Consider the following 20,824-nt stretch of genomic DNA (forward strand, 5'->3'; position numbering starts at 1 on the left):
ACTGACTGGGTGAGAGCCCTTTGTCAGGTTTAGAGGGGGGGTACCTAGTAGGTGTAAAGAGTCTTATAGCCCAGGACAATGCCATTCTGAGAAAAAGTTATGCAAGTTAGCTCTCTTCCCAAAAAAGAAAAGAAAGCGGTGTCTGTAATACCACCAGATGTAGCTATCCTAGAAGCCAATGCTCAACCTTTTAAACAGGGCTTGAAACATGACTTGAAAAACAACTAAGCCAGCACCTCATCTGGAGACAGCTGTTTCAGGATGATTGCCACTCATCATTGCAGAGCAGAGGGAACTGACTGGGTGAGAGCCCTTTGTCAGGTTTAGAGGGGGGGTACCTAGTAGGTGTAAAGAGTCTTATAGCCCAGACACAATGCCTTTCTGAGAAAAAGGTATGCAAGTTAGCGCTCTTCCCAAAAAAGAAAAGAAAGCTTTGTCTATAATACCACCAGATGTAGCTATCTCAGAAGCCAATGCTCAACCTTTTAAACAGGCCTTAAAGGGGTTCTACAGTCTGCTTTTAACTGATGATCTATCCTCTGGATAGATCATCAGCATCTAATCGTCAGGGGTCCAAAACCCGGAACCCCCGCCGATCAGCTGTTTGAGAAGGCAGCAGCGCCACGGCCTTCTCACTGTTTACCGCTGGCCCAGTGACGTCACGACTAGTATCAACTGGCCTGGGTGCGGCTAAATTCCATTTAAGTCAGATGCTGATGATCTATCCAGAGGATAGATCATCAGTTAAAACAAACTGCAGATCCCTTTTAAGACATAACTTGGATTATAGCTATAAGCCAGTACCTTATCGAGCAATGACTTAGAGGATAGCTACCTTACACTGGTGGCACTAGAGGTACAGCTTTCTTTTCTAGAAAAATAACTAATTTGCAACCCTAACCCCCCCCCCCCCCCCCCCAAAAAAAAAAAAAAAAAAAAAGTGCATTGCCTTGCCTAGAAGACTCCTTAGGCCTACTAGGTGCTCTCTATAAGGAGAAATAGTATCCCCAAATACACCAGCAGTCTGACATTAGTAAAAAAAAAAGCAGTAGATGCACACAGTCTGTGTAGTAGGAGACGAGCTTATGTACTAGTATTGTATTTTATGTATGCAGTACTTTACACTGTGCCTTTAGTTACTATATTTCTATTACTCCAGGAGTAGTTAACAGATGTGTATATAGCACTTCAAAGGCCGCAGTCATTGGTCTGACAAAATCTGTTGCTGCAGATTTCATTGAGCAAGGGATTCGGTGTAACTGCATATGTCCAGGTAAGTAAAGTACAGAATGAAATATATAGGGTTTTCAGTCATACATACAGTACAGACCAAAAGTTTGGACGCACCTTCTCATTCAAAGAGTTTTCTTTATTTTCATGACTATGAAAATTGTAGATTCACACTGAAGGCATCAAAACTATGAATTAACACATGTGGAATTATATACATAACAAAAAAGTGTGAAACAACTGAAAATATGTCATATTCTAGGTTCTTCAAAGTAGCCACCTTTTGCTTTGATTTCTGCTTTGTACACTCTTGGTATTCTCTTGATGAGCTTCAAGAGGTAGTCACCTGAAATGGTTTTCACTTCACAGGTGTGCCCTGTCAGGTTTAATAAGTGGGATTTCATGCCTTATAAATGGGGTTGGGACCATCAGTTGCGTTGTGGAGAAGTCAGGTGGATACACAGCTGATAGTCCTACTGAATAGACTGTTAGCTGCTTTTTTCTTGCCATAATACAAATTCTAAGTAAAGAAGAACGAGTGGCCATCATTACTTTAAGAAATGAAGGTCAGTCAGTCCGAAAAATTGGGAAAACGTTGAGAGTGTCCCCAAGTGCAGTCACAAAAACTATCAAGTGCTACAAAGAAACTGGCTCACATGCGGACTGCCCCAGGAAAGGAAGACCAAGAGTCACCTCTGCTGCGGAGGATAAGTTCATCCGAGTCACCAGCCTCAGAAATCGCAGGTTAACAGCAGCTCAGATTAGAGACCAGATCAATGCCACACAGAGTTCTAGCAGCAGACACATCTCTAGAACAACTGTTAAGAAGAGACTGTGTGAATCAGGCCTTCATGGTAGAATATCTGCTAGGAAACCACTGCTAAGGACAGGCAACAAGCAGAAGAGACTTGTTTGGGCTAAAGAGCACAAGGAATGGACATTAGACCAGTGGAAATCTGTGCTTTGGTCTCATGAGTCCAAATTTGAGATCTTTGGTTCCAACCACCGTGTCTTTGTGCGACGCGGAAAAGGTGAACGGATGGACTCTACATGCCTGGTTCCCACTGTGAAGCATGGAGGAGGAGGTGTGATGGTGTGGGGGTGCTTTGCTGGTGACACTGTTGGGGATTTATTCAAAATTAAAGGCATACTGAACCAGCATGGCTGCCACAGCATCTTGCAGCGGCATGCTATTCCATCCGGTTTGCGTTTAGTTGGACCATCATTTATTTTTCAACAGGACAATGACCCCAAACACACCTCCAGGCTTTGTAAGGGCTATTTGACCATGAAGGAGAGTGATGGGGTGCTGCGCCAGATGACCTGGCCTCCACAGTCACCGGACCTGAACCCAATCGAGATGGTTGGGGGTGAGCTGGACCACAGAGTGAAGGCAAAAGGGCCAACAAGTGCTAAGCATCTCTGGGAACTCCTTCAAGACTGTTGGAAGACCATTTCAGGTGACTACCTCTTGAAGCTCATCAAGAGAATGCCAAGAGTGTGCAAAGCAGTAATCAAAGCAAAAGGTGGCTACTTTGAAGAACCTAGAATATGACATATTTTCAGTTGTTTCACACTTTTTTGTTATGTATATAATTCCACATGTGTTAATTCATAGTTTTGATGCCTTCAGTGTGAATCTACAATTTTTATAGTCATGAAAATAAAGAAAACTCTTTGAATGAGAAGGTGTGTCCAAACTTTTGGTCTGTACTGTACATAAAATGGTGTATTGCTGTGTTATTTAGCATTCTTCTCTAATGACATGTATTAGCTATAAGAGCTTTGTGACAGTTTGAGGCCAGATTAGCATTGCCTGTTCTATTTAAACTTTTATTGAAACATATAGCAAGCGCACATTTTACATTTATAATTTTTTTCCTTCTACGTCAGTAAAATTAACAGCATACAGTGACACACAGAATACAAAGTAACATACTAAAGGGAATTCAGAGCATGCCGTATACAAAAAAGGTATACAACATATCTCAATCACAACAATTGATCCATACATGGTCTATATTACCTACACATAGACCAGAAGGCACATATTCTACATCCAACCTAACTGCATACAGAGTTGTATCTATTGAATAAGTTCAAAGAGTTGAATAACAAAGTAGTATTTCATAGTGTAAGTAGAGAAGTGCACCACTGTCTCCACAACAGGGGACAACCTCTGCCTTTGTCAATACAATGGTTATAAGAGACTACGGTATTAACGCTGCCCCGACATCCACCGTACATGTACAGCAGATGTCAAGTCGTTAAAGGTGGCGCCTGCTCAGTTGGCAACATAGATGCCATGTGCATGCTGTTTTAAACAGAGTCTGTGATCAGAGGTGTCTTATAACCCCTCAGAGTGCCGTGGCCAATTGCAATCATGGCATCTCATCAGTTGTTGAAGCACAGTGCTCCCGGTGACCAAATGGCTCCCCCGTGATGATATCACAGGAGCCATTTAGTTGCTATGGCAGCCTAGGGCTTCTGAAGGCTCCATAGGCTGCCATAGTAAAGTTCCTATCCTATGCTTCCTGTAAGTGATCTAATGATTGCATGCTGACTAGGGGGATCTAAAAAAGATCATTGGTATTGTAGCATCCACAAATGTCTGAATATTAAAATGTAAACCTTTTTTATCTGTTATGTTGAATATGGTAGCCGAATGAAAAAATGAGCCTTTGCAAAGCTCCGTAGATATAAATATAAAAAAGTTATGGGGGTCAGCAAAAGGCAATGGCATATTTTTTTTTTTACATATTAAAACATGAGTATTTAAACTACATCTCATGGAATATTAAGTAGTGACATTGGGAAACTACTACTTTTCCACAAAAAACAAGCCAGATTTAGCTATGTGAACGGAAAAGTAGTTAAAGTTACAGCCCCTGAAGCCATGGAGTACAAATGAAAAGGCTGCTTCAGGAAGGGGTTAACTAAATTCGTCCACAAAGCTAGGGAAGGAGTTCTTCTAGCCTTCCACAGTAGAGACACTCTCTGAGAAGAATTCTCACATGATACTGCCACTCGTCATCCTCCAGCACTTCAGGCAGGCAACCCACCGGGTGGTCTTACTGGGACACTCGCACAGGAAATATGTGACCTCTTTTAAGAATCTTTGAATTACAGGGTGGCCCTCGAAAAAATAGCCCGCCTCCAATATCTCCAAATCAAACTGCCGAAAAGTGACTCTGCCTTAGTTGTCCATAGCAACCAATCAGAGCTCAGCTTTAATTTTTTTCATAGCTCTGTAGGAACTGAAAGCTGAGCTCTGATTGGTTGCTATGGGCAACTAAAACTGATTTACTATTAGCAGTTTGATTTGGAGATATTGGAGGCGGGCTATTTTTTCATGGGACTCTTTTAGAGAGCATCTGCCATGATCGGGTTGTCCATGGCACAATAAAGAGTTCTGCAACTTTCTAATATAATTTGTGAATGTATTCCTCACTATTTTCAAAATCTCTATTTTATTGGGTTTTTCAGAATTACAGTGTAGAGGAATTGAGTAGAGATGAGCGAACTTCTGTTTTAAGTTCGGCGTCTAAAGTTCGGGTTTGGATTAGCGGAGAATCCCGATCTGGAACCGGATATGGATTCCGACTTCCGTTGTGGTCCGTGGTAGCGGAATCAATAATCGGCCATTATTGATTCCGCTACCACGGACCACAACGGAAGTCGGAATCCATATCCGGTTCCAGATCGGGATTCTCCGCTAATCCAAACCCGAACTTTAGACGCCGAACTTAAAACAGAGGTTCGCTCATCTCTAGAAGTGAGTGATACAAGGTAAACATACACTATACATGCGTTACAGATAACCGAAGGTGCATTAGCATATTATGTCTCACTAACTTTTCAAAAATATGTTATATCAAAAGTTTTGATTGGTGGCAGCCTGAGTGCTGAGAACCACACATCTTGAACGAAGGGAGAGAAGTGCGTGCATATGATGCTCTCACTTCTCGCTGCACGAGACAAGCTCCATAGACGTCTCGATTCCATCCTCAGCAGCGCTTCTCTCCTCTAATTTTAGAGATCAGTGGGGTCTCTGCATTCAGCCCCCCATCGACCAAAACTTTTTATATGCCTCTATGACATATCAAAAGTTTTTGGAAACGTTAGTGACACTATAAATGTCCATACACTTTATCCTCTATACCAACATAAAAATGAAATCATGAAAAAACTGAAAAGAAAAAGGGAACATACATCTAGATTCTTGGGTAAGTGCCCCCTCCCTTGCTAGAAATTGAGAAATTTGTATCAGATATAAGGTATGGAACAATCAATTACTGCTTTAATATCTGCTAGTTGGCCCAACTGATGGACATGAAAACCCCGAAGGCTTCCTCTGAGCTTTAGGTGATCTTTAAAGCCTCCAGTGCCCCCATTTAAGGCCTCGTGAGTTACAATTGTGTCATGGTAAACGGGACTACAGCATCTGCTATATAAAGGAAATGTGTCACCAAAATCTGCCAGTTAAAACCAGATACTTACACATCTCCTATTTTTGTAATTTTGTTTTTATTTTCTGATTTGGAGATTTTTTTAAATTCTATTTACTGAACATGATTATGGGAGCGTCCATCTTGCCTGAGTTGTTCTTAACAGCATTTAGAAATCATTAAAGGGGTTATCCAACGTCTCTGGTGACGCTAGGGAGGCTCGCCCCGGCAGTCATTGGCTGCTCCTTCCCCCGTCACCGGATGTCATCCGTGTACAGGAAGAAGCAGCGGCGGCAGTGCGGGGACCAAGAGCGGCCCCGGGAGCGGGGTAAGTATTTTTACCTGTGAGGACCCGGCACATGGGAGAGCTGTTAGAGAGGTTGCTTTATGGCAGCCCCATAGACACAATGGTCAGAAGACGACCTCTTTGATTTCTATGAGAGAGTTTTCTAGGCATGCTCTGTGACCTGTGCAGAGGTCAGGAGGGAGCAGATAAGCTGTGAAATCACCCATTGTGAATGGAGGATCCTGTGTTGTCTGTACACAGAGGTGCTGTCTGTAAATCTAATCTAAGGCAGAGTTTCCACTTTCTAGAAATTTTCTGCCGGCTTTCTTTATCCTTCAGAAGATATACACTATTGGGCATTGTATTTATTATGAGACATTACACGGGTTAGGGTTTATCAGTTTATGCAGCCCAGTGTTCAGTTCAGGGGAGACATTTGGGCTGCTGCCTTATTTGTCTCACTGTCAGCAAGCAGAGGTCTTGGAAAATATGAGGAATTGAAGCACAAAGTATATTAGAAAATTGCATTCAACATTAATGTTTTATACACATATCGCTGGTCTATAACAGGCCGAGAAGTGGGTGCTATGTGGGCATCCTGGATGCTTCCTGTTCATGTGGCCAGATTGAAATAAAAAGCTCAGTCACTACTCATTCACAGGGCAAATATGGACTGTGTCCTCTGATGCTTTATACAATTGTTACCAAAGCTGGATTAAGACTTTAACAGTGTTGCTACTTTCTGTGTATTTACGTGAAGCCTAAAATAATGACATCATAATCTGAGAATTATAATGCTTTAAACATTGGCGTTAATATATAGGTATATATATTTAGGAACCGTGGATACACCTTCTTTGAGAGAGAGGATCCAAGCCAGACCAAACCCTGAACAGGTAAGGACATGAAATAGTCTGTTATTTCTAGCTGCAGTGCTACATGTGTCGATGATATCTCATCGTGTTCCCGTCATTCGACCAGGCTTTAAAGGATTTTCTTGCGAGACAAAAGACTGGAAGAATGGCCACAGCAGAAGAAGTTGCCCATCTGTGCGTATACCTCGCTTCTGATGAAGTAAGTCCTTAGTCATGTTTCTAGACCTAGACAGTTGTGAAAATAGACTTCCCATTTTTTTGGAGCTATTGGTCCATATTGTCTAACAAGAGATGCCTGAAGATTGGACTATGGAATCAGACCGTTCAGCTTATACTCCTCTCATTATGAAAGTCAAAAAACATTGAAACCCTTTAAATTTGGAGGCCAGTGGCAGCGGGCATCCTGGTGCCAGTTCTCTCAGTTGTATCTGCATTCTGTAGGTCTTGTTGTTTCTAGGGGGTCATAAAGAATGCCCTTGTCTGTGCCGTACTTATGATGGAGGCACGGCACACAACTTCTTGGAGGCTTGTGATGCATGGGATCCTGACACTGAACTATAGCCACAAGAAGGAGGAGGTGGTAACTGCATACAGATGTATACAGCTGTCATTGTGTTTAACCTCTTAACGCACTATGACTTAAATGTGCGTCATGGATTGCCATACACTAAGGCATCATGACTTACAGTTACATCTGTCACGAGGGTGTCAAGAGCCACGTCTGACTCCGTTATACCCGGGGTCAGGAAGTCGCAGCGGGTGGCTGCGCGCTCTGTGTCTAAAGATCACGTTGTTTCTTAGTGATTGTTTTCTGTGTTTGCCTTGCAATCCTTTTTGTCTCACTCAGGGATCCGTAGCTTCTCCTCCTCAGCTGTTTCTTGTCTGCCACTCCCAACCTCCTTATATTCTCCTCTCACACTTCTCTAGTTGCCAGTTATAGAGCTTCCTGCCTGGACATCTATACTGACCCACTGGAGCTGTGAATCCTGGTTGTTGTTCCAGAGTGCTTCCCTCCGGATCCCTGTTGGGCTTTTTGTTGTCTCCTGTTGTCGCCCACCTGGGATTATATGTTTAGTCTGTATTGTCTGTCCTCCCCTTGGTGTTTTCCTTTAGAGCTAGTGGTGCGGACTAGTGTTCCCACCGCCCTGTTCACTATCTAGGGCTCATCTTAGGGAAAGCCAGGGTTTTAGGCACGTGATCGGCGCACGGGTGAGGAACCCGTCTAGGGACGTCAGGGCAGCCAGGTGCCAGCCGCAAGGTGAGTCAGGGGTCACCACCTTCCCTCTCACTTGGGCAGGGCCTTCCTCTTTCCCTCCCTCTGTGTCACGTATGTGATAGTCACGCCGGTCGTGATATTATAACTGGCCCTTATTTTTTGAGAGAAATTTTTTTTTTTCCTCTCTACTTAGAATCCAATATGGATCCTATTGCTGCTTTGGCAAAACAGCTTCAAGGCCTGTCTTTGGAGGTGGCAGGATTGAAGGCGTCTGTCCTCCAACAACAGCAGCAAATGCAGCAGACCGCAAGCCCAGCGGTTGCTATGGGTAACCAGGTTGTTACAGAACCCAAGGTTGTTCTTCCTGACAGATTTTCTGGGGGAAGGGACAAATTTGTGACGTTCCGTGAGGCCTGCAAATTATATTTTAAGCTGCGCCCTTACTCCTCAGGTAATGAAGAACAGCGGGTGGGGATTGTTATTTCCCTGCTTCAAGGGGACCCACAATCCTGGGCGTTCTCGTTACCCCCTGGTTCCCAGGCTCTCCGGTCAGTGGAGGGATTTTTTGGGGCTTTGGGTCTCATATATGATGACCCTGACCGAGTCGCCCTGGCTGAGTCGAAGTTACGGAGACTCCTACAGGGAGATCGGCCAGCAGAGGAATATTGCTCAGAGTTCCGTAGGTGGGCTACGGATACTCAGTGGAACGACCCGGCTCTCAGGAGTCAGTTCTGCTCTGGGTTATCTGAAAGGGTTAAGGATGCGCTGGCGCTGTATGAGACCCCCCTTTCCCTTGATGCTGTTATGTCCCTCTCTATCAGAATAGATAGACGTCTTAGGGAGAGATCGAAAATTCCTGAGCAATCGGTAACCTCTCCCAAGCAGCAGTTAGTCTGTACTGACTTAGATGAGCCTATGCAGCTAGGAGGAACTTCTCGTCAGGTCCGTCCTCCTGAGGTTCGCCGTAGGTGGGGGGCTTGTTTTTTCTGTGGGGGGAGGGGTCATTTCATTAATGTCTGTCCCTCCTTTCTCAAAAACAAAAGACCGTCGGAAAACTACTAACCCCAGGCTGTGCGGAGGATGTCAGCCGGGGGGTATACGTTTCCTCCATACGAACATCTCAATTTGTGTTGCCAGCGGTTATTGTTTTTGGTGTTAAGACGGAGTCTATTTCTTTTTTTCTAGACAGTGGAGCAGGGGTAAATTTGATAGATGCCCATTTTGCCCGCACTATGGGTTTGTCTCTCTGTACGCTGCAGAGACCTATTCCCATATTCGCTATTGATTCTGCTCCTCTGTCTCAGAGAAACCTCACTCACATTGTCCATAACTTACACCTTCGGGTAGGGGACCACCATAATGAGTATCTTTCATGTTACGTTCTGGAGGGCCTTCCCTCTCCTGTGGTATTGGGTCTTCCCTGGTTGGTAGCGCACAATCCAGTGGTGGATTGGCAGGCCAGGGAGATATTGGAGTGGAGTGAGCATTGCAGAGAGAATTGCTTAAATAACAATTGCTTAATCGCCTCCATAGCTTCCCTACCTACATTTATTTCGGATTTTGAGGATGTTTTTTCTGAAAAGGGTTGTCAGAAGCTACCACCTCATCGTCCTTATGATTGCCCGGTTAACCTGATTCCCGGTGCAAAATTACCCAAGTCCAGGTTGTATAATCTTTCGGGTCCCGAGAGACAAGCCATGAAAGATTATATCTCCGAGAGTCTGGCTAAGGGACACATCAGACCCTCTTCTTCACCCGTGGCTGCAGGGTTTTTCTTTGTTAAAAAGAAAGATGGGGGCCTGCGTCCTTGCCTAGATTTCCGTGAGCTAAACCGGATAACCATCCGAGACCCATACCCTCTTCCTCTCATTCCTGACCTTTTTAATCAGATTGCGGGTGCTAGGTGGTTCTCCAAACTTGATCTTAGGGGGGCCTACAATCTGATTCGTATCAAGGAAGGGGATGAGTGGAAGACAGCTTTTAACACCCCCGAGGGGCATTATGAAAATTTAGTCATGCCTTTCGGTCTGACCAATGCCCCTGCTGTCTTCCAACATTTCGTTAATGATATTTTTAGTCATCTCATCGGCAGGTTTGTAGTCATATACCTAGATGATATCTTAATTTATTCGGCTGATCTGAAAACACATGAAGTACATGTCAGGCAAGTACTGCAGGTCCTACGGACAAATGAATTATATGCTAAGATTGAAAAATGTGTCTTCGCCGTTCAGGAAATACAGTTCCTGGGATATCTATTATCCGCTTCAGGTTTCCGTATGGATCCTAGGAAGGTCCAGGCAATTTTAGATTGGGATCTTCCTGAGAACCTTAAAGCTCTACAACGGTTTTTGGGTTTCGCAAATTTCTATAGAAAGTTCATTAAAAATTATTCAGTGATCGTTAAACCCCTTACTGACATGACTAGGAAGGGGACTGATTTTTCTAAATGGTCTGACGCCGCTAAAATTGCATTTTCCTCTCTAAAGAGAGATTTACCTCGGCACCTGTTCTAATTCAACCTGATGTCTCCCAGCCTTTTATTGTTGAAGTAGATGCGTCAGAGGTGGGAGTGGGGGCTGTATTGTCTCAGGGTCCGTCTCCTGGCAAATGGCGTCCTTGCGCTTTCTTTTCCAAAAAGTTATCTACAGCAGAAAAGAACTATGATATTGGAAATAGGGAACTGTTGGCGATTAAACTGGCGTTTGAAGAGTGGCGTCACTTCTTAGAGGGATCAATCCACCCCGTCACGGTGATTACGGATCACAAAAACCTTCTGTACCTAGAATCGGCTAAGCGTCTCACCCCTAGACAAGCTAGGTGGTCGCTATTCTTTACCAGATTTAACTTTGTAATCACCTATCGTCCTGGGGCAAAAAATACCAAGGCAGACGCATTATCTCGTAATTTCCCTGGAGGGGGTAATGTTAGTGATCCGGTACCTATTTTACAAAGAGGAGTGGTTGTCTCTGCTGTACACTCTGTTCTAGAGGGAAAGGTGTTAGAGGCCCAGGGGGACGCCCCGGCCTCTTGCCCCTCAGAGAAATTGTTTGTACCGTTAAACCTGCGTCTTGAACTATTAAAGGAACATCATAATTCGGCACTTGCTGGGCACCCGGGTAGTAAAGCAACCTTGGAGCTATTGTCTCGTCGTTTTTGGTGGCCAAGGTTGCGTCAGGATGTAATGGATTTCGTGTCTACTTGTTCTACTTGTGCACGCGCGAAAGTCTCTCATACACGTCCAGCAGGGTCTTTATTGCCACTTTTCATCCCCAATAGGCCATGGACACATCTATCAATGGATTTCATCACTGACTTACCTTTGTCTGCGGGTAAAACAGTTATCTTGGTAGTAGTAGACAGGTTTAGCAAAATGGTACACTTTATTGCGCTACCCGCACTTCCTAATGCTAAGACTCTTGCTCAGGTGTTTATCAGTGAAATCGTGAAGCTTCACGGGGTCCCTTCCGATGTGGTTTCGGATCGGGGAACCCAGTTTATTTCTAAGTTTTGGAAAGCTTTTTGTTCCCGTTTGGGGATACACTTGTCCTTTTCCTCAGCTTTCCATCCTCAGTCGAATGGACAGACTGAGCGTACCAACCAAAACCTAGAAACATATTTAAGGTGTTTTGTGTCTGAAAACCAAGAGGTGTGGTCATCATATTTACCGTTAGCCGAGTTTGCCATAAATAATCGCTGTCAGGAATCCACTGGCAAGTCACCATTTCTTGGTGCATACGGTTTTCATCCCCAATTTTGTACTTTCAAAGAGGGGGGGTCTTCTGGAGTTCCCGAAGAGGAACGGTTTTCTTCATCTCTTTCATCGGTATGGCAGAAGGTGCAAGCTAACTTGAAAAATATGAGTGGTAAATATAAATGCATGGCCGATAAGAAACGGTCGCCAGGTCCGGACCTAGGAGTGAATGACTATGTGTGGTTGTCTACTAGGAATATTAAGTTGAAGGTTCCCTCTTGGAAACTGGGTCCTAGGTTCATTGGTCCTTATAAAATAGTAGCCGTCATTAACCCTGTGGCTTTTCGCCTGGAGCTACCTCAGACTTTTAAGATCCATAACGTCTTCCATAAGTCGTTACTCAAGAAGTATGTTCCACCTCTAGAACCATCACCGCTGCCACCTCCTCCTGTTATTGTGGATGGTAATCTGGAGTTTCAAATATCCAGAATTGTTGATTCTCGTCGGGTCCGCCGCTCTCTTCAGTATCTGGTGCATTGGAGGGGTTACGGTCCCGAGGAAAGAATGTGGGTTCCAGCGTCAGAGGTAAACGCCAACAGGTTAATTCAGGCTTTCCATGCCTCTCATCCTGAGAGACCTGGTCCTGAGTGTCCGGAGGCCCCTCGTGAAAGGGGGGGTACTGTCACGAGGGTGTCAAGAGCCACGTCTGACTCCGTTATACCCGGGGTCAGGAAGTCGCAGCGGGTGGCTGCGCGCTCTATGTCTAAAGATCACGTTGTTTCTTAGTGATTGTTTTCTGTGTTTGCCTTGCAATCCTTTTTGTCTCACTCAGGGATCCGTAGCTTCTCCTCCTCAGCTGTTTCTTGTCTGTCACTCCCAACCTCCTTATATTCTCCTCTCACACTTCTCTAGTTGCCAGTTATAGAGCTTCCTGCCTGGACATCTATACTGACCCACTGGAGCTGTGAATCCTGGTTGTTGTTCCAGAGTGCTTCCCTCCGGATCCCTGTTGGGCTTTTTGTTGTCTCCTGTTGTCGCCCACCTGGGATTATATGTTTAGTCTGTATTGTCTGTCCTCCCCTTGGTCTTTTCCTTTAGAGCTAGTGGTGCGGACTAGTGTTCCCACCGCCCTGTTCACTATCTAGGGCTCATCTTAGGGAAAGCCAGGGTTTTAGGCACGTGATCGGCGTACGGGTGAGGAACCCGTCTGGGGACGTCAGGGCAGCCAGGTGCCAGCCGCAAGGTGAGTCAGGGGTCACCACCTTCCCTCTCACTTGGGCAGGGCCTTCCTCTTTCCCTCCCTCTGTGTCACGTATGTGATAGTCACGCCGGTCGTGATATTATCATGATGTTCAACAGCAGGAGCGCCATGGTAATTGATAGCCAGGCTCCTGCTGTAAAGGCTAGGATCAGGGAAACCTTGGATCCTGACCTGTAAACCCCTTAGATGCCATGGTCTTTATTAGCCACAGCATCTAAGGAGCTTGACAGAGGGAAAGGATGATTGTGGGGTGCAGATGGGTTACCATGGCATCTGAGTGCATATCAAAGGTCCCTTAAAGGAGTTGTGCAGGCAGTATATATTGATGATCTATCCTCAGGATAGGTCATCAATATCTGATTGGTGGGGGTCTGACACCCCTGCTGATGAGCTGTTTGAAGAGGAGGCAGTACTCCATTCAAGCGCTGCTTACTGTTCATTACACTGCCTCCCTTGCAGTCGTGGCATAAATTAATTACAAGTACTCGCTCCATTAAAATGAATGGAGCAAGTACTTGTGATTACACTGCATTTCCAAAATTACGGGCAGTGTGATGAAGAGGAATAGCTGTGACATGGAGCGCCACCTCCTCTTCAAACAGCAGATCAGCGGGGATACCGGGTGTTGGACCCCCGCTGAGGATAGGTCATCAATATAAACTGCCTGCCTATTAGACCATGCCAGAAGTGATACTGACAGGAAAGAATGCATTGAAATACTACAAAGGATGATGCGTGTGATCAAATGATCAAGGCTTCAATTCCCCTAGATTAAAACAGTAAGCAATAAAATTACATATCGGACATCTCTGCAATAACCGTGATCCATAGATTAAAAGAATCATATTATTTACACTGCATAGTGCATGGCATAAAATTAAAATGGTGGATTTGCTCTTTGGGGTCTAGTAATGGGATAAAAAATGTGCAAAAGTAAATTTTTAGATGCGTAAGTTACAGATACAAAACATTTAATAACAGTTATAAAATAATAAATGCAATGCAACAATTAAAAAATGATTCAAAGGTGTCCAAAGGCTTTAAAAGGGTTGTCTCGCTTTAGCGTAGAGAAAGTTAATACCAGGCACTTAATAATGTATTGTGATTGTCCATATTGCTTCCTTTGCTGGCTGGATTCATTTTTCACATTAGACACTTCTCGTTTCCAGGAGTTACAACCGCCCTGGAATCCAGCAGCAATCCCTTAACAGCACAAGGCTTCCTCCTCTCTCCCTTAGGGTCCATTCACACGTCCGTTGTTTCCTGATCTGTTCCGTTTTTTTGCTGAACAGATCTGGACCAGATCTGGACCCATTCATTTTCAATGGGTCCTGAAAAAAAATGGACAGCACAATGTCAGATTTTTTTTCAGGACCCATTGAAAATGAATGGGTCCAGATCTGTTCAGCAAAAAACGGAACAGATCAGGAAAGAAACAACGGACGTGTGAATGGACCCTTAACGTCACAGTGAAGCATCTCAGAATCTCCTGTATTACATGGGAATAAGCCACTCGGCCTCTGATCTTCACAAGCGTCAGTCACAGCGCCTACGCAGAACATATCTCTGAGGCAGTAACCCACAAAAGGAAATGTATTGCGCAGGCGCTGGAAGCACAGCATAGGGTGCTTGCACAAGATTTTGAGATGCTGACATCAGGGGAGAGGCACTTGGGAGCCATTTTTCAGCAGAATAAAAGTTTTTCTCGCTCATATCATTGGGGGACATAGTAGACCATGGGGTATAGCTGCTGCTGCCACTAGGAGGCGACACTAGGCAAAAAAAAAGTGTTATCTCCTCCTTGGTGTCGATAGGAGGCAGACCTCCCTGTCTTTTATTATTTTTCCTTTTTCCACTTTAGGTACGGGAAACAGAGACACCCAGCCTCTTTGTTTTCCCAGGGAGGAAGGCCGGTGTCGGTTCCCCTCACCGCCCGACCTCCCACAAGGAGGCAAAAGTGGACCAGGGCATCTCGGCTCCCCTGCACCCCACCAGCCATGGGGGTCACCTGCATTTCTGCAGTCTCCCCTCCACTCCAGCCTCACTACTACCACCTCAGTGCTAGTGGCTGAAGAGGTGACCCTGCTGGTACCCCGAGGGGGGGGGGGGGGAATTGGTGAGTATTGTGAACACAGGGTGAGTATAACCCCCTCCATTCACCTCCTCCCCCAATCTCACACCTCTCCTCTCCATCCCTCCATTTCTCGGCCAAGTGCTATTTTTCTACTGCATTCCCTCCCGGCCCGGGTTCTCTCCTTGTGCCTCCTCCCCCTTTCTCCACCCCCTTCCTCTGGGGCCTACCGATACCATTTCCCAGCAGTCACATCCCCTCCTGGGGTGACCGCTGAATCCAGCTACCAGGTGTCGACTACCCCGTCACAGGTCTCCTCAGTCTGGGGTTGGGAATCCCACGGCCGTTCTTCCCAGCCTTCTGTTCCGGCTGGAAGTCCTTTCGGGCGGCCCGCGCCTACGTGGGTCCCTAGTTTTCGAATACATGACTATATGTTTATATTAAAATAAATAATAAGTTACCCTGGCACATCAAGTGCTGAGTGTGGTGTCTGTTGCAGAATTAGCCCCCTCTAATGTGGTGCATGTGCGCTCCCCCTCATGCGGTTCCCTGCAATAAGTCCACTGGATGTTTTTCGTGCAACCCCCCTTCCACGGACACGCACTGGTGCTGTACATCCTGTCGTGTTACCCCTTCCTTAAGTGGAGTAGTTGCACTACCACTGGTTGCATCCATATTCCCCTTCTCCCCTAGATGGATTAATGGCACTACCAATGTATACCGTATATCCCATTATATGACCTTCCATCCATAGACGGACTTATTGCACTCCCCACGTATACCGTACATCCTGTCGTGTTACTTACTCCTCGGGTGAAGTAATTGCCACTGGATGTCTCACACTCTGTAGCATTGCCCCCCCCTCTCTTAGGTGGCATAAATGCACTACCACTGCATAATGTACAGCCTATCGCATTACCCCCCTCCATAGGCGGCGTAATTGCACGAGCACTGCCTACTGTACTGCCTGTCGCATTACCCCCCTCCATAGGCGGCGTAATTGAACGACCACTGCATACTGTACTGCCTGTCGCATTACTTCCCTTTTATAGGTAGTGTAATTGCACGACCACTAGAGACGGCACAGCCGGTCGCATTACCTCCCTTCCGTAGGTGGAGTAATTGCTCTATCAGTGGATAGTATATCCTGCGTTACCTACTCCCACAAGTTTAGTATTCACATGAACGGGTGAAGTAATTGCACCACCATTGGATACTATGTCTACTACGCCACAGCACCAGATGCTATATTTCCTATCATATTCTCCCACTTCCACGGGGGTGTATGCCAAGAGACAGTACCTACCATTACCATGTCCTCCCCTACAAGCGGAATACTGGATACGGCAGCTCCTACCGCATTACCCCCTTCGCTCCCAGGGTGTATCCCCACAACACTGCTTTAAGTCCCAGTGGGACTCCACACTACATGATTGGTCATGATACTCAACACCTTCTTAGGTGATGTATCTGCCCTAGAAGAGAATTTGGTGGTTACTACCAAGCTAATTGAATATTACACTGCCTCTGAATACTGTTTCCCCTTCTAGCTGTCCTCCTTTTCAGGTGGCGTATTTAGGCTAGCACTCAATTCCATGGCTACTACTGTATGTCCTCTCCTGCAGGTGGAGTAGTTACGCTAGCACTAGAGATCGTAGTTACTACTGTAGGGCCTCCTTCCCAGGTGGCGTGTCTACACGGACTTTGGCTTTTGTGGCTACTACGTTATAGCCTCCTTCTCAGGAGGAGTATTTACGCTAGCGCAGCACCGGCTCCAGGTTCATGTGGGCCCTTGGGCGATAAAGTCCCAGTGGTCCCCCTGGTGGCATTTTGCACGGCGCTTACATCAATGAAACTGCATGTATTATAGATTAAATACCTTACACAGAGCATTCTACAGAGCAGATATATGTGAATCAGTCCTTATGTGCCTACTTTTATTTTCTATCCAGTGTTTCAGTCCCTCAGGTCTACTCACAGATATGTGCCCCCTCACAGTAGATATGCCAAGATATGTGCCCTCTGACAGTAGATATCCCAAGATATGTTCCCCCTTCACAGTAGATATCCCAAGATATGTTCCCCCTTCACAGTAGATATCCCAAGATATGTTCCCCCTTCACAGTAGATATCCCAAGATATGTGCCCCCTTCACAGTAGATATCCCAAGATATGTGCCCCCTTCACAGTTGATATCCCAAGATATGTGCCCCCTTCACAGTTGATATCCCAAGATATGTGCCCCCTTCACAGTTGATATCCCAAGATATGTGCCCCCTTCACAGTTGATATCCCAAGATATGTGCCCCCTTCACAGTTGATATCCCAAGATATGTGCCCCCTTCACAGTTGATATCCCAAGATATGTCCCCCCTTCACAGTTGATATCCCAAGATATGTGCCCCCTTCACAGTAGATATGCCAAGATATGTGCCCCCTTCACAGTTGATATCCCCAAATTTGTGCCCCCTCACAGTTGATATGCCAAGATATGTGCCCCCTCACAGTTAATATGCCAAGATGTGTGCCCGCTTCACAGTAGATATGCCAAGATATGTACCCCCTTCACAGTGGTTATGCCCAGATGTGCCCCCTTCACAGGAAGAGGTTTGAAAAAACAAACAATAAATACTCCTCGCCTCAATCACCTGGCTCCTCCTATGATCTGGGCTCCCCATCAGCAGGAGCAGAATACTGTGACACATCTCGCTGCTGTGTAGGAGGAGCAGAGGCTGATTCCCACCCTGTCCCGCTGCTCCTCCTACACAGATCAGCAGGACCATGTGTGAGGACATCGTGCTGCTGCTATGGAGCGCTGGCAGCTCAATGGTGGAGTGGGGAGCAAATAGTTCCCTGCTTCAGTGGCGTGCCTACGGTGTTTGGAACCTGGGCGGGTTCTTTCTCTGGTACCCCTCCCCCAATACTTTTAAAAAAACTTGTACCCCCTCACAGTAGTATTGCCCTTATAGTACAACCTTCATAGTAGTTTTGTACAGATGTGTGGACGCTCACAGTAGTTATGCCCACATTGTGCCCTCACAGTAGTTATGCCCTCTCTGTGCCCCTTTCACAGTAATAATCCCCATTGTGCCCCCTTCATAGTAGAAATCCCCATTGTGCTCCCTTCACAGTAATAATGCCCACTGCGCCCCCTTTATTGTAGTAAAGCCTCTGTCTCTGTGCCCCCTCCATAGTAGAAATGCCCTCTGGGCCCCCTCCATAGTAACAAAGTCCTCTGTGCCCCCTCCATAGTAATAAAGCCCTCTTTGCCCCCTGTGTATAAAACCAAACACAGTAACTACTCACTTTTTTACTCGCAGTCCTCTTTCCTGCAGGCACAGATCGCAGCACAGTGTGGGCGGATCTTATGCAGATTACTGGGCTGCAAGCTCCGCCCACACAAGTCGTCAGCATGATCTGTGCCTGCAGGCTGAATGGTGGAGCAGGGAGAAGTCTTCCTGCTTTTACCGTTCAGTGTGTGGCTGGCCAGAAGGAGGGGAGGAGCACGGGGAGCTGAACGGTGAGTGACAGGACCCAGCTCCCTGCGCTCCAGCAATGAGAGCTTCCATCTGTATTGATGGAAGCGCCCATTGCTTCTGGCCTCTGGCAGCTGTGCTGTGGGCCCCCTCAGGAGCTGTGGGCCCCGCCACTTGCCCTGGTATGCCGGGTGCTGACGCCAGTCTTGCTGAACAGCTCTGGGGGCATCTGTCTTCCACAATACTTGACCTTAGGGGCGTTTTCTTTTTAAGCAGAGATGTATGCTGCGATCTTTACCTTTTGGATCGGCTTCCATGAGTGTATTTCGGCGAGTGTATGTGCTCTCTCTCATGTATTGTAGCCTACTCTCTTTTAAGAGTGTGGTTGCTCAGTTTCCTCAGGCTGTCTAATGCCAGTCATGATATGGTCCTGGTTCACTTGCAGTCTTCCTTTTGTCCAGTGGCGGAGGTTGTTTTGGCTGCACTCTTCTGCCTCTTTGCTCTCTGCTGCATGGCTGGGATGCTTTTGATCCCCGGGGATACAGTCTTCTCCTTTTTAGACTACTCCCCATTTGTCTATGGTTTTTCATTTCCTTCCTCTGACTAGTTCCCGTTGTGGCTTTTTATCCCCCTTGGCCTTCCCATATCTCTGTCTTGATGAGTGATCAATCGTATTCCATACTTTTTAGTCTCTTCTCGTTCTGGATTCTTTACAAGGGAGTGGCTATTTGCTATTTTATTTTACAAATTGGTCCACAGGGGTCTCCTCACGTACCTGGGAGATCCCTACAGGACTAGTTCTCTGCCAGTTGCCCAGTAATTACTTCAACCCAGGGGAGAACTGGAAGGATCCCATCCTGATGCTTAAACATTGGGTAAGGTCGCGTCTGGCTTTTCCTGTTGCTCGTTCGCCAAGTCTCGTGCATACCCAGATTCATTTCTGTTGAGTAGACACCCCTCGGTTTTCTATGATGCCTATTGCCATGCAAGACAGCAATCCTGTGGTCCTTGTTATCTGGAAGTACCTTCCGCACATCATCTTTAGTCGTCAGACATGCTTATCCTTCTCGTGGATATTATGTGCTGCTATCCACATCTTCTGAAGCCTCTTGAGTCCTTGGGCTTTGTTTAACTAGGTTTTCCTCTTTTTGCCCAGTCTAAGACGCCGTGTGTTCTACGCTCTCTGGCTGGTCTTCCTGGTTCATGCTCTTCCTGCCCTATTCAGGTTTCCGGTGCATCCTTTCCACACATTTCTGTGTGGGGGGTCTTATGACCGGCCTTAGATTTGTTCTAGTCTTTTATTCCCTTCTCATGGTACTGCTTTGGAACGTCCCATGGTCTCCTGTCTCCCCCAATGATACCAGCGAGAAAATCCTATTTTATCATATGTTTAAAGTATACAAAAAAAAGTATACTTTAATGGATGCCTTAGGCTACTTTCACACTTGCGTTTTGGTTTTTGTTTATTAGATCCGTTCAGGGCTCTCACAAGCGGTCCAAAACGGATCAGTTTTGCCCTAATGCATTCTGAATGGAAAAGGATCTGCTCAGAATGCATCAGTTTGTCTCCGTTCCGTCTACATTCCCCTTTGGAGGCGGACACCAAAACGCTGCTTGCAGCGTTTTGGTGTCCATCAAACGGAACTGTTCTGACACACAATGTAAGTCAATGGGGACGGATCTGTTTTCTATGACACAATCTGGCACAATAGAAAACGGATCCGTCCTCCCTTGATTTTCAATGGTGTTACAGATAATACAAACGGATCCGTTCTGAACGGATGCAGACGTTTGTATTATCTGAACGGGTCCGTCTGTTTAGATGCATGACGGATCCGCACCAAACGCGAGTGTGAAAGTAGCCTAAGATTGATGCCATACAGTGGCATATGTTCATCATAGAGTTCTGTTGTAAAAAAAAAAAAAAAGTATAGGTCAGCGTATACATTTATTTTTTACCAAGCTTCTGATGGACAATGCTGTTAGTTATATTAGTGACAATGATGTCACTCCCTTTAACTTTCATGAAGATGCAGTACATCCATTATGTTTTTCTGTAGGGCCTTACGATATCTTTATGTTGATCACATGTGGTTATAAAGAGAGAAGTGGGTAGAAATTCTGATTTGTTGGAAATTATTATGGGTTCTTGTAAAGGAATTTATGATTAAATATCGCCACTTTGGAGTTGTTTGCTCTATACAACCTGGAACATGTGGTAAAGCATTTTTAGAAATGTTTCCAGTGACCAGAATTTTTCTGTGTGA

General features: G+C 45.7%; 1 protein-coding gene across 1 annotated transcript in view; it reads left to right on the top strand.

Moving 5' to 3' along the window:
• LOC122924923 (3-hydroxybutyrate dehydrogenase type 2) overlaps positions 1-20,824 on the top strand; it is a 61,055-nt gene that overhangs the window by 35,561 nt on the left and 4,670 nt on the right. Inside the window, exons 7-9 of the mRNA XM_044276467.1 lie at positions 1,160-1,273; positions 6,802-6,860; positions 6,946-7,038. Coding sequence (XP_044132402.1) covers positions 1,160-1,273; positions 6,802-6,860; positions 6,946-7,038 — 266 coding nt within the window. The remainder of the gene's footprint in view (positions 1-1,159; positions 1,274-6,801; positions 6,861-6,945; positions 7,039-20,824) is intronic.

This window comes from Bufo gargarizans, chromosome 1 (assembly GCF_014858855.1).
Source record: "Bufo gargarizans isolate SCDJY-AF-19 chromosome 1, ASM1485885v1, whole genome shotgun sequence".
Lineage (NCBI taxonomy): Eukaryota > Metazoa > Chordata > Amphibia > Anura > Bufonidae > Bufo > Bufo gargarizans.